At 41.4% G+C, this 15003-nt stretch overlaps 1 protein-coding gene across 1 annotated transcript; it reads right to left on the bottom strand.

The window, feature by feature from the left end:
* Positions 1-2015: 2015 nt before the first annotated feature.
* Positions 2016-14930, bottom strand: LOC127007049 (elongator complex protein 2-like). Its single transcript, XM_050877565.1, has 15 exons — positions 14789-14930; positions 13974-14474; positions 13232-13421; positions 12890-13012; positions 12160-12381; positions 11420-11677; positions 9849-10051; positions 9577-9683; positions 9109-9175; positions 8441-8624; positions 8063-8212; positions 6970-7135; positions 4176-4324; positions 3496-3741; positions 2016-2941 (listed from the first exon to the last, which is right to left on the bottom strand). Exons 2-15 carry the CDS (start codon positions 14094-14096, stop codon positions 2736-2738), a joined length of 2394 nt encoding a protein of 797 aa, XP_050733522.1. The 5' UTR covers positions 14097-14474; positions 14789-14930; the 3' UTR covers positions 2016-2735.
* Positions 14931-15003: the final 73 nt, after the last annotated feature.

The following is a 15003-nucleotide window of genomic DNA, read 5'->3' as shown; positions in this document are numbered from 1 at the left end:
AGCACAATAAACATGTTACGATTCGTTTTAGAATTCTAACAGCCCTCAGATGGTATGCCGAGCTGCAGCTGCCATGGCTCCTGCTTCTTTTCCTGACTACAGGTAACGCAAGAGGCTGAACTGAACGACTTTGGTAACACTGCCTCCTCCCAGCAAAGAAGGAGTGAAACTAAATTGGCGAGTCCGTTTTGGCGTTGGCTCTCGCGGGTCCTTTCTTCCCCTCTGCTCTGCCACACAGTCCCAACACCTATTTTTTCTCTCTTATATGTTACCTATAGCTAACATATGAGAGGAAGAGATAGGTGTTGGGACTGTGTAGTAGAGCAGAGGTAAGGAGAGGGCCCGCATGAGCCAACGCCACAACGGACGCGCCAATTTGGTTTCATGGTGTGTCCGAAACAGCCCAACAAGTCCTTCTCTGTTTTGGCAATGCACATCCTAACCTTGTATACAATGGCTAAGTTTTCTCACCTGTCCCAGCGGCGGTGGCAGAGTCCGCGTCATGCCACTCGTCTCCTGACACAGCTCTCATGGCTAACAGTCCTCGTGTAATATGGCTGCACATCCTTCGGTAATATTGTCTTTCCATCGCGAGTCATTGGCCCTTCACTTCACGTCCTCTTTCTTCTTCTTCTTTTGACCTGTAACGCTTTGTATCGCTTCTATTAGGTCCTTCTCCTCTCGGTCCTCTCCTGGTAATTCATCTTCCGTTAATTCATCGACCCTTCACGTCCTCTTTCTTCTTCTCCATTTGACCTGTAACGCTTTGTATCGCTTCTTAGGTCCTCCTCCTTTCGGTCCTCTCTTCTGTTAATTCACACACGTGCCGCTCGAACAGGATCACAAGATAATGAACAATGGACAGTGAACACCAACAAGCGTGACGAACAATACGCTGGTTGGTCACTGGTCCGCCAGACTCTCAAACGTTTCGGCTCTCGTTGAACGTCTAGTAATTTACATGTTTTTTTTCTTCTCATGATCATATTTTTAGCAGTTGCAAGTTTCTTTCCTCCATCAAGAACGGAGAAGAAAAGATTTGGACCCCTTTACTCTTCTCTGTATAGCATTTTAAGTCAGTCACTCTCAAACGTTTCGGCTCCCGTTTAAGTTCTAGGGATTTACGATTGATTGATTGATAGTTTATTGTTGCAAGCAAACAACAAAGTAGAAGGGAGGAACATGCCGGGTTTTTTTTATTTCCATGTTTCTGACTTACAATTTTCTTTTAATCAATAACAAATAAAGAAAAACACTCATGAGGACTCGTCTAATCTCTCTGTAGCCTTTGAGAAACAGAAACACAAATTTTCACAAGTAGATGCATGAATCGGAAACATTTGCTTGTGTAATTTAGAAGCATAACTTGGAGGTTATTGAATTTGTTAATGTTCAATACCCTGGACAGTTCCCATTTAGTAAGAATAAAAAAAAAAAGAAAAAAGATAAACGCTCCTATTTTGGTAGCCACTGTATAGCCTACTACCGAAGCATATAATTAAATTTCGACCTTTTGTCCTTGTATTTCACGGACGAAACCACTTTTCTTTGGACGTAATATATATTTTGATGTATTATTCTTAACAATATGGCTAACTTTCTGTCGCAATTCACTATTTAAGAAGGATGAAAGAATATACTGTTTTTTTTTCTGATGGCGCGTTATCTTTTTTATTTATTTTCTTTTTTCATTTTTTTTTAGCTTTGCAGTACTTTGAGGAAGGAAGGAGGGAAGAATGTCCTTCCTTCTTCCCTCCTTCCTTCCTCAAAGTACTGCAAAGCATTTTGGTGCCCAAGCACACACACATGACATGGTTTTTGTAGGAGTTTTGGGCATTTCTAGTAGTAGTTTATCGACCCTGGTGTTAGTTTGACCCTTCCTCTGCACCATGAACCTAAGAATTACTCATTAGAACCCGAGTGGTCTCCTCTCTTGGCCTCTGGAAATACTTGAGTTGAGAGACAGAAGCATCTAAGAATACCAACCCTTGAGGCACTTGAAATAGTGCATCAAAATATATTATTACATTTATTATCATTATTATTATTATCATCATTTCAAGTACACTACTGTAACAAAGTACACTACTGTAACATGCCCAATAACACTGAAGGACAGACTTAGCTCCAAAGTACCTTTTTCTCCCTCCATGCCCTGCATCAGTTAAGAAAAAGAAAGAATTCGGTCTCAAGAGCACCTGATCCTCTACATGACCTGTGATGAGGTTTGTATCTATGCATATTATGGTGCCACAGTATGTTCAGTAATGCTGGACTGACCAAACTATGCATCCCTGGCTGATATTCCCAAGTTCCTCTCTTCAATAGCCTGTGGTTGGAATTTTCCCAGAGTGAGCTAAAACTAAAGTTCTGTGGCTAATAAGCAGACATGTATGTGTTCAGTGAGCCTTCCATTTATGACACTGATTACAAGTTATTACATTTAAAAGAATAATTTGTGCAACTTACATGGCTGGCAGTAATGGGAGTGCATTAAAGAGAAATATGGTCTTTCAAGTAAAACAATTTACTGATATATTCATTACATAAGACATCAGTTTCATGGATTTTTTCCACATGAAGAATTTACATACAATTGGAAAACTGTTGCTACATGCATTTGTATTCAATTGTATAAACAAGAGACAATGTTAAGGACCACACACTCATAGGATGCAGTTCCCAACTTTTAAGTTAGGTAAAATGGTAGAATGCAGTGTGAAAATACAAAAAGGTTAAATGTTTATTCTATATATCTGAACTCTATTATCATTGGAACAAGAAGCCAAATATCTACCCTCAGCAGTACCATTAAACATTGGTCTAAACGCCAAACGCCTAACAACGTCATGATGTTTGTGTGTCACTTTCACCACTGCAGAGGAAAACACTGCTTCAGGAAGGTTGTATTCTCTCAGGTGAATGTCTCCTCCCACCAAACCTGAAGAAAGTGTTATAAGATACTACTATAGGATTTAAGACTTGGCCTATATTAGCCATACACCAACTATGACTCCATTTTGTTCATGCAGATGACTTTGGGTAGATAAATGGGAGTAAGTGTTGGAAATATAACATGCCAACCTGTAGCTTTTGAGCCATATAAAGTTTACAAACCTTGCATGGAACTTGGAAAAAAGATATGTATGGCATAAGTTTGTCCTTCATAATGTGACAAAATGGAGACACACAAAACTTTACTAAGCATGAGAAGGAGAGAGAACACAAAATAAATATGCATAAGGTTGATGTTGTGAGTGCAAGATGAAAACCTCCTGTAAAATGGGAGGATGGAATGGTGGAACTTTGGAGAGAAAGAGGGGATAGAAAAATGAGAGAGCAGGAGTATGAAAGGAAGGAGTGTACAGATAAGAGCAAATGGAGACTCCTGCTGTGGCCTACCCCTTGTGGGAGTTACATGTAATGGATATTGGAAGTAATAGATAGATAGAGACAGTTAGACAGATAGATATAGATATACAGATCCACCCATACCTGTTGCTATGAGAACACTGTCACTGTTCTGGAGCTTGGTTGCTGCCACGGCCGTTACTTCATCCACTTCATTAAGGAGAGCCTTCCTGGACCAGCCTGACTCACCCAAGCCCCACACAGCCACAGTCTTGTCTCGGGAGGCCGTCACAAAATGGGATGAGTTTGGCAGCCACGAACATGACCAAATGACGCGGGAATGCATAGTTTCCTTCTTGCTTGAGGAGTCTGATAATCTATATGTTATACCTGAAAAAAATGTACAATGTATTAATTAGTAATGAAAGTTATTGGAAGAGAAGTCTCTAAATCTATCATAGGCAGCCTCTTACATAATCTTGCTTCTCACACCCACCTGACAAAATGTGATAGAGCAATTCATGTCAGATTTAAATATGTCTTTTTGAAGGTAGGAATGAAAACAATGACTTTTTATATCTACTACAGGAAAATATAGAGTAAAGGTAAAGTTGCGAGCATACACCATAGCTGATGATTCAATCCCATGCCTGTGGATTTGTAGCTGGATTTGCTAACCACTACACCACAACAAATCCAAGAACACTGTACTCATCCTACTAGTTATGAATCACTTCACATCATAAAGTAAGGCAGTTTTACAATATACAACAAAATTATACTATCATCACAATGGCATAAAATTTAAATGGTCAATCAACTACCTTTGTTATCTTCTGTCCGTGTGAAGACAGCCCAAGTTCGGTCCCGAGAAACTGACAAAAGGTATTGGTCATCTGGGGAGAAGGCCAGCTGAGTGACAGTGAGGCGGTGCTTAGTGAGGGTGTCCACTTTGAGCCACGTTGTTGTGTCCCTGAAGTGAAACAAACCCAATCCATCATTCAAAACATAGGTATATATATTTTTTTTTTTTTTACAGTAAACAGCTCAAGGGCAAAAAAAAGATAACAATAATGAAAAAAAGCCTGCAAATCACTACTCCTATAAAAAAGTTAAGGGAAGTGGCCAAAAGAGAGGCCAATTTCGGGAGGAGAGGTGTCCTGATACTCTCCTCTTGAAAGAGTTGAAAAGCAAACATGTCACAAGCACCCCAAAAAGAAAATGTACAAATGCTGGTGTTTTGATTTGCCAAGAAGTTTCCCTTGCCTTGAATGTACATGAGGAGTTTCTATAAAATACTGAAGTGAAGTTTGGACATAACCTTAGCTATGCATGGCCTTGGTGTTCATCGCCATCACACCCTTGTGCCTATGGTGGGTAAGAACCAGGGGTGTGGAGTCGGAGTCGGTGGAGTCGGCTACTTTTGGCCAGAGTCGGAGTCGGAGTTGGAGTCGGTAAAAATACCCCCGACTCTGACTCCTTAACGTAATCATTTATCGTGCAATATAGTTGTGAAGTTTTTTTCTTTTACATTATCTGGATGTTGTCTATATACAGTACACGTAATTTGGATGTAAATACATGAAAGAAAAAGGACCTCAAAAGAATCTACTGGCATTACAGGCAGCATCTAAAAAAAAAAAAAAAAAAAAAGTTTTCAGTATAAGGGGAGGGGCATGGGGGCCGGAGTTGGAGTCGCATCTTTAAAATTTCCCAGAGTTGGAGTCGGAGTCAGAGTCAGACAGTTTTAACTCTGACTCCACACCCCTGGTAAGAACTCACTACCCCAGGGCACAGGGCAAGTCTGACATCTGGGTTACCACAGTTTGCCTTTCCCAGGTTTCCTAAGGTACCGTAGCCATTTTTATCAACTACAGTCACCCCCCGCCGTTCGCGGTCTCACCCATCGCGGTTTCGCGTATTCGCGCAAACCAGACCTCCCTCCCCCCACATGCATTGCCCCCAGTTTTTATACCAAGGGATGTGGATACGAAATAGGAAGGCAGAGAGGAGGAGGGGAGGAGAGAGAGAGGGGGGGGGAGGAGAGGAGAGGAGGGGAGAGAGGAGGAGGGAGGAGGGGAGGGGGGAGGGAGAGAGGGGGAGAGGGGAGGCAGAGGAGAGAGGAGGGGGAAGGGAGGAGGAGGGAGGGAGAGGAGGGAGGAGGGAGGAGGGAGGAGGGGGGAAGGGAGAGAGGAGGGAGGAGAGAGGGAGGGAGGAGGGAGGAGAGGAGGAGGGGGGGGGGGGGAGGAGAGGAGGGGGGGAGGGGAGGAGGGAGGAGGGAGGGAGGGGAGAGGAGGAGGGGAGGGAGAGGGAGGGGGGAGGAGGGGGAGAGGGGAGGAGGAGGGAGGAGGGAGGGGGAGGGAGAGGAGGGAGGGAGGGGGAGGAGGAGGGGGGAGAGGGAGGAGGGAGGGAGGGGGGAGGAGAGAGGGGGGGGAGGAGAGAGGAGGAGGGGGAGGAGGAGGGAGAGGGGGAGAGGGAGGGGGAGGGGAGGAGGGAGGAAGAGGAAGGAAGGAGAGGGAGAAGGAGGGAGAGGAAGGCAGGGAGAGAGGGGAGAGGGAGGGGAGGGGGAGAGGGAGGAGGAGGGGGAGAGGGAGGAGAGAGGGAGGGGAGGAGAGGAGGGAGGAGGGAGGAGGAGGGAGGAGGAGGAGGAGGAGGGGAGGAGGAGGAGGAGGGAGGGAGGAGGGGAGGAGGAGGGAGGGGGAGAGGGAGAGGGAGGGGGAGGGGAGGGAGGGAGGAGGGGAGGGAGGAGAGGGAGGGAGGGAGGGAGAGAGGGAGGGGGGAGGGGGAGGGGGGGGGGGGGAGGAGGAAGGGAGGAGGGAGGGAGGGGAGAGGAGGAGGGAGGGAGAGGAGAATGGAGGGGGAGGGAGGAGGAGAGAGAGGAGAGAGGGAGGGAGGAGGGAGGGGGAGGAGAGAGGAGGGGAGGGGAGGGAGGAGGAGAGGGAGGAGGGAGAGGGAGGGAGGGGAGGGGGGAGAGGGAGGAGAGAGAGAGAAGGGGAGGTGGGGGAGAGAGAGGAAGGGGAGAGGGAGAGGAGGAGGAGGAGGGAGAGAGGGGGGGGGGAGGGAGAGGGAGGGAGGGAGGGGGGAGATCAGAGAGGGGAGGAGCAGTCACCAGAGCAAACTGCTGAGAGGAAAGGGGCAGGGACGTTGATTACATCCCTGTGAAAAGAGATTAAGCTTAGCTCACAGCTGTATTAAAATTTTTTGCCTTCTATTAACTGTAATGGTTTGTTGCCTGGTGAGTGTAAATTAACAAACTTGTCTATTTTTTACCTACTCATTGTCTAAATAAAAGATTGTTAAAAGAACAGATCTTGCAAAGAAATTTCCTGACTCTCCCATGACGATATTTATAGTCCAAAGGGAACGTGAACAGCTGGGTGAGCTAGGCCCCACTTACACCAGGCTGGGATCAAACTTAAGCTCATGAATTTGTAGCTAAGCATGTTAACCACTACACCATGATGTCAAGGATTTACTATACCATTATGTTTGTGCGGATTATGAGAGAATCAATACATCTCATTACTGTGTTACTTAGTTGTTAGCTTTGAAAATATTTTGTATTTGGTAATTAACAAACCAATCACTTATACTGGTAGATAAGAAGGTGCAGTTTACCAGAGAATAATGGCAGCATCTAAGTTATTGGCTGCCCGGCAAGATGATGCCAGGAGAGAGCCATCAGACGTAGCAGCAATGGCATAAAGATCATTGCCATGGCCGTAGAGTTTGGCAGCTTCAGGCCAAAGGGTGTTCTGCTGAAGTTGGTCTTCTGTAGGTGGAGCTGCAATGGATGACAATGATTAATAAATATACAATAATTTTTTTCTCTATTTAAAATCACAACTTTTGAAAACAGCTCCATATATTAAAAGCATGAAGTCACAAAATCCTCTTTTATGCTTTTATATATGGAGCCGTGCATCTATTATAATAAAAGTTACAAGATCTTTCTTTTATTATAATACATTATAACGCATTTCATAGGTTATTTCTTGTAAATTTTAATCATCATCAGCAAAACAGTATGAAAATAAAGCATTATTAAGTAAGACAAGAAAGGCAAGACTAAAGCACTCAGGTAAGAGGAGTAAGGCTCATTCAGACCACTTGGCCACACTGTGCATTTCTGCATCCTGCTGTCCAGATCCTGATACTAAATCATGTCTCACAGCACATCAATCTGAGGTGATGATGACAAAAAATGGTAAACCTCTTTCATTTGTTTCGTCATACTGTACATTGTCTATTCAACCTCTTCATTCAGGCATACATAATAGGCTCTTGCCATCAACGACTTCCAAAACAACATTTTTGTCAACCACTTTAGCAGCCATTATATAGGCTCGCCATCAACGATTTTTTTTGTCAATTATGGAGCATTGAACTATGTACCAAATTCCTCTAATACCATTTAGAATCTTGGATAGATATAAAGGGGCTTCAAATGGGTAAAATGGGCGGAAGGTTTCGGGAGGCAGCACTAATAAACCCTTTATGTACGTACCTCAATGTCATGAAAATTATGTTTTCATTGATAATGGCGTTTTTTCAGATACCCATTTTTTATGTTATTGGCAAGACCCTACTGTACTGTGCACAGCAGAGGAGGAATTGTCTGGTTACATAATTCTAATAAAACACACTGGATGTTCGTCTGTAAACATCTGCCTAATAATGATCAAATTTTTTTTTAATCATATTTACTAACCTGAGAGCGTGAGAGGTTTGAAGTAGGCCTGCACTTCTTCTCTACCTTCTGCCTTCACTTGATACTCTTCCTGCAGGTCAGCCATTGTCACAGCCTTGTTGGAGAGGCCAAGTGAAGGGACAGCAGCACCTTCACCAACTTCACAAGTAGCTGTAAATGGCAATATTACATTCCATTTTAAAAATTGCATCACACTAACATTTGATTCAACTTAAAATTGGGGCATTCCACAAATACAGCTGCCATAGATCACCCTTCTAAGAATATTACCTTTGGTCATTTTTTACAATACACAATGAATAACAGACAGCTTCAAAATCCTTGTCTCAAAAAAGGTTAAAACTAAAGGTAAATGATAACAGATGAAAGCTTCCTTACCTAAGTCATCCTCAATATCAAAACCACAGATTTTGCCAAAGTTGCGGATGAAGTTTGCAGGAGCTGCAAAGCCACGTACAACCTTTTCTTCTGCTCCCGAGGCAAACTTATATTTCCCCAGAGTAGTAACACACGCCAAGTCATAACCATGAACCTGAGGCCGGCCAACCTCGTGCCAAACCACCTGATGAAGTATTAAATCAATAGACATGAAGTATTTTAGGTATTGTTACAAGTTATCTCACTACTATAAGTAAACTAAATTCTAATAAATAGATAAATTATTACTTGAATAGCTTCCCTGATGGATGAATCTGTTTATATTATATTTTTAAATGTTATTATTTATATTTTATTATTCAGGTTCTCCATTTGTAACCAGTTTCATACATATTACCTGCCAAGTTCATTTCTTAGTCTAAATTTACCTGGTCCCTAATTTATGATACTCGCTAACTGTTTCTCCACAATACACCCAGCATTTTTTCTCCATTTCTCTTTGCACACTTTTTAGCCTTTTCCCTAGATCGTTGTAAGGCACACTAGGATCAAATACTGCACAAGCAAATATATACAACATACCTAGGTATATTGTGAAGTGCAAACAAAAGAAAATACAGTCGTGATGCCTGTTTAACAAAAGATAAATTCTGTATAAATAGCCTTACCTCAGTTCCAGTTTTCCAGCCAGCATGAAGACGAGTAGTCTGGTCCTTACTGGCTGACAGCAGATACCTTGAAAAAAATAAAAGACTCAGTAACAGCAACAACCTGGTTAACTCTTGCATTAGGAATTTGAACAACACAGTGATGAGATGAAGTAGGATGTCATGAGTAGCAAGGCCACAGAAAGGGAGGAAGAACGCAGTTAGGGAGCTCAGAAGAGAATTTATCATGAAAATATAGATAAAAGATATAAATGGAAGCAACAATGTGACAGAATTTAAGACAAAAGACAGACAGGAAGAGGAGGGGAGCTGATGAGGTGAAAAGCCTCATCAGCTTCCCTCCTCTTCAAATTCAGAGCTGTCATAAGAATCCTAGGGAAGGAGGTGAACATCTTCGACCATAGGAGCTACCATAATGGCCAAGAAATATATTTCAGCACAAACTTGTTTCATTTAATAAACATTCACCGGCCACATGGATCCCAGGATATGTCTGCCACCTGATCGAAGTGTCCTCCGACCACCACGCAGGGCTGCCAGACTCCACCCTGCTGCCTCCATAAGTGTAGATCTCCCTGAGGGTTAATGTTTTACCTTTAAATTATTTTAGTGTAAAGTACAGGCAAAAACAATCCATTGGTCTAATGGCTAAGAAAAATTATATAACATCATCTTCCCAAAATATGTCTTGTTCTGTAAGGATGATTGACTTTTTTAGTAACTCCAGACAAAACACTCACCTGATAGCTGCATCCCAACACTTCAGATCCATTGGAATTAAACTGACAGCTGTAGTAGCCCTCCATGTTACCCCCGACTTCCCCGAGCCGCGCCACCTCCAGCCACATGCCAGATGGGCTGGTTTTGTCAGGCTCCCAAACAATGATGGACCGGTCTTGAGTCTTGGAGCAGGTCAAGAGCTTGTAAGTTGCTTGTTGCTTATCTGGAGGCAAAGACAGAAAACTTTTCAGTCTGTGATGGAAAGCCTTGTAGTACTAAGGGCACTAACTCACAAGTAAAACTGACATCAACACAGTATCGAACTCATGTTATGAGAGACAAAACCAGATCATCATCGTCATCATCTTATATCATTCCACTGTATGACGTAGGCCTCTCCCAAGCATTTCTATTTACTTCTGCTCTGTGCCTCTAGTTTCGAAATTTGATGTAAATGTTCCATAAACTTCTTTACACCATCATGCCATCTGGTCAACAGCCTCCTCTTAGGTCTTTTTATAATTGTTACTTCTCTGTATGACACTTTTTGCTTTTGTCTTGTCCATTAGCATTTACCAGTCTTGATACACAGCATCAGTCTCTTCATCCCTCTCAATTTTCTTTCCAAAGTCTTTATTAACATTCATGTTCCTGACTTATGTGTCAGGAGAGGGAGAATGGGCTGATTGATAGCCTGCTCTAAGCACAATGGTAGAGAACCTCTAAATATGCTGTCATGATTTCTGAAAGCATTCAAACCTGGTTTTACATGTCTTATATATTTCTGGTTCAGGTGAGAGGTTTATTTTTATGAGTTGTTTTAGGTACCGTATATATATTCATTTACTGTTTCTGGAGCTTCTTTTCAATGACTGTTTAAATAGTTTGATTTGATCATGAGTGTTGAACATAACTTTATTCTTATTCATCTTTAGCACTACATGTAGACTCTCTCTGTTCTTCTATCACATAATGCAGTTCACCACTAGTCTTAAAAAAAAAAATAAAAAAAAAAGTCATCTGCTGTGGCTGGGTGGTCAGTGTACAGACATGATGAACCCGGGGACCTAGGTTCGAAACTCACTGATGCATGCTGTCAATTTTCAACCATTGCCAAGTGGCAGAAGATTACCCACATGCTGCCCAAATCTTCAATTAACTCAAACTTCAGCAACTTCAGTCAAAAGGAGCACTCGGGGGCAGCATGGGTCAAGCAAGAGTCACATAGATCATGGCAGCACTATAAATAAAATTCACCTGTACCCCCAACAGGCTGGGATCATCCAAGAGGCCCCTCAAGAAACTCTACTGGTGCTATAGGCAGCACCTACAATAAAATAGCTTAGTGGGATTAAGCAACTAATCACAACTACATGTCAGAAAACTCATCAAACACCAATACACAAGATGCATAGGTTTAAGTGTTCTTGGGACATTTTTTGAGTCTGATACATATTTGCTGTGAATGAAGAATAAGTCTAACAACCTTAACGACATTAACTGCAGCATCAACTAAAAACTGTGAACTCAAAGACTACTGGTAACAGGACAAGTGAGCAGACCCCAAAACTAATGTTACCCTCATAATTACCGTCTAGTGTAGGTCTGGACCAGCACACCTCAGAGACCAGCCCTTCATGCCCTGCCAAGACAGCATCAAGCAAGACTTGCATTAAAATATCTTCACTTCTTGAGGGTATATTAAATGTTATGTTTTTTAGTTTCAGCTCCGTTTCCTTTGAGGTAATGCACGTCTCTTGCTCTTGGTCCTTTTCTTTTACAGCAGACATCTTCCATATCCTTACTGTTGAGTCTTTGGAGCCACTTGCCAACAAAAGTCCCTCATCATCTGGAACAAGTTTAACATTCTCAGGAACATTTATGGTGATAATACATCTATGTGAAACAATCTGAGAAACAGTCAGAAAGGCTTCATTACTCTGAATAGGATCACTTCTATCATATGACAGTTAAAGTACCTGACAAACGTAGAGAAAGATGATTCAAGACATGCTCATTCTGACATTCACGTATCACAGTAAACTATTTTCCACCAATGGGGTTTCCCTTTAGTAACTGGAATGTGTGGTCATAGTACTAGGTCAATCTATACTGAGGTCTTGGATGGTGTCTAAAGAGGTTACTAGTAACATTTTTTGCATACTTTTTGGGTCACTGTGTAGAGCCATGAAGTGTAATTAGAATCTCTCAATGACAGAAATGTGGGTATTATTATATCAACACATATTTAGACATGCATCATCCTTTTCTTTATATTTTCATTGTATATACACAAAATAGGTCTAGCACTTATCCTCCTACTGTTCTTACCTTCTTTTAAGACATCCAATGATGTGACCCAGTCTTCATGGCCAGATAATTTACACACTGGCTGGTATATTCCAAGTTCAGCAGCTGCCATAATGTGTATTTTGGCGTCATGTCCACCAAACATTAAGACAGGGAATTTTGATCCAGGAACCTCAAATAACTTCAGGCTCATTGGAAAAACATTTCCAGGGGTGGCAGATGAATGCAATTTCTCACATTTTCCTGGAAAATAATTTGTATGAATAAGAGTAAGTTCTATGAAATCTTTCTTAAAATATACAAAGAAATATTAAGGTTAATACATAAAATTTCAGTTTAGAAAAATATTTAAAGATAACTCAGATTTCAGGCTTTCTCAGTCTAAAGAATAAATGTGATTCTCAAGAGCTTCTTGTACTGGTGGAGAGTCAATGTCTGTTTTTACAGAGGATGCTTGCAGCTATGTTGCTCTCAGGACAGCAGAAAGAAAATGTGTAAGAACAAAAATATAAAATGACTGAATTTCTTGGTTCTACTGGTAGGTATTACAGTAATCAACTAGTTTCCTCAGAAAATAGCAATTACTGGAATTATGAGAAAAAATGTAATTTATCTGTGAAGTATTTTCAGATAACTAAACAATGTAGGATCCCTTTAGTTCTCTCATTAGTTTCTTCCTGCTGTAATAAGTGATGAATAAGAAACATTAAAATTAAAGGAGAGGTTAATGCTTTAAGTTGAGCTGTTTTACCTGACTCTTGACAAACAAGCCATGTAGTTATGCAGTCTGTTGTTGCTGTCATGACGAAAATCATCTCTTTCCCTTCAACTGTGAGGATGGTGGCATCAACCAAAGTCACCAGGTCTTCATGATCTGAAAGTAACACTGTTCTTAATATACAACAGACATACTTAACAGATTTTATTTGGGTAGAAAATGAGAGTAAAGTCGAGCTTATAAAATAATATTGAACAATCTGTCACACTGTTTTTTTTAATTTTTTTTATTGAAAATACAATTATTAATCATTAGTAGGATAAGGTAATACTGACACAATAATGGCTCTGTCCAAGTCTCTTACTAGCTATATACCTAAAACAGAAGATGGATGGAGGACCAAAAGACTCTCTGTCTTTTCTTTTGACAAAGTCCACAACACAGCTTTGCCATCAGCACCACCAGAGACTATGACAGGACCTCCACTTGGTGTCGGCCGCACCCACCGCACACAGGTCACCCTCTTCGTGTGCTGCTTTGTACTGGCCCCAGTCACAGTTCCAAGCTGATAATGGAAGTATAAATGCAATGATCAGTTTTTTTTATCACATGGTTCTGTAGCATATAAAAATCAGAAAATAAATTCATGGAGTTTTAAAAATTTCATGAGAGCAATAATGTACAGCAAGAATAGTATACAATTATTAAAAGTCTAGATAATAAGACTGCATGTAGTTAAGGAATAATCTACATTCTATATAACTGCACAATGCAATAGAAATAAGTAGCTAATGAATTTTCTTATCAAATAAATATATATAAATAAAAAGGTAAAATATTAAATAAAATCAAAATCTCATGGTCAGCATACTCGCAAAGAGGCTAAGTACAAATGCTCATAAGGGAATGGTCATCATCCTTTAAATTACATAGGAAAGTCAGGGTTGGTTAGTTAAAAAAAAGGAGTGAAGTCATGAATCAATCAAATAAACTATTAATATAATAATACTGATAATAGGGATATAACTCAGGAGTCAGTACTTAAGTTTCAGGATGATGCAGCCTTATTATTTAAATTTATTTCATTATTTGATCCCTTGCTGTGACAATGCCTCACCTTTGGGTCATACAACAGCACACCTGTACTTGCTGCCATACACACCATGTCATCAGGGCCCCAGTTTATTCCAAGAGGCGTCTGGTTGATCCCTGAGGACAGATACTCAACCTGCACCTCCATTTCACTCCTCGATGTTATGAAAACTATCACCACAAGTACATAAGGTCACGACCAAAATGCTGTCCAAGTAAATTAAATTGCTTTTTTACTGGTGATGTCGACGCGTAAACCCATAATGTTAATAATGCAGCGGTCAAGGAGTGCACCGCCAAGGAAGACTGTCTTCATTAGAGCTGTTTGACTCTATCACTTCTTATGTCTTCTTTCGAGTCCTTATGTCTACTCTTCTAAGGTGTTTTGAGGGCTCCTCTGAGAAATCTTCAATTCTTTTTCCTCTTCAGTGTTTCAGGCAGTTGTTAGGCCATGGGACCACTGCCTTCTTCTTCTTTAGTTCCTCCTTCAGTGTTTCAGGGGGTGGTCAGGCCATGGGACCACTGCCTTCTTCTTCAATTTGTTTCTCCTTCAGTGTTTCAGGGGGTGGTTAAGCCATGGGACCACTGCTTTCTTCTTTTTCTTCTTTAGTTCCTCCTTCAGTGTTTCAGGGGGTGGTTAGGCCATGGACCACTCTCTTCTTCTTCAATTTGTTTCTCCTTCAGTGTTTCAGGGGGTGGTTAGGCCATGGGACCACTGCCTTCTTCTTCTTCTTCTTCTTCAGTGTTTCAGGGGGTAGTTAGGCCATGGACCACTCTCTTCTTCTTCAATTTGTTTCTCCTTCAGTGTTTCAGGGGGTGGTTAGGCCATGGGACCACTACTTTCTTCTTCTTTTTCTTCTTTATTTCCTCCTTCAGTGTCTTCCCTGCACTGAGCTCTGTTTTTTTTCTGTTCACTCTGCTATTCTATTTCCTTTTCCATTGTTTTCTTCACTTTAGCTTACTCTGGACTTTGCTTTTTTGCGTTTTATGCTTGTTTCTACTGTTTTCTTATTATTTCTCTTTTGTTTACATGTGGGAAGAGTTGCACATGTGTC

Source organism: Eriocheir sinensis, chromosome 34 (assembly GCF_024679095.1).
Source record: "Eriocheir sinensis breed Jianghai 21 chromosome 34, ASM2467909v1, whole genome shotgun sequence".
Classification (NCBI taxonomy): domain Eukaryota; kingdom Metazoa; phylum Arthropoda; class Malacostraca; order Decapoda; family Varunidae; genus Eriocheir; species Eriocheir sinensis.
Note: the sequence above shows the minus strand (reverse complement) of the source record. Positions and strands in the feature narration are given on the sequence as shown.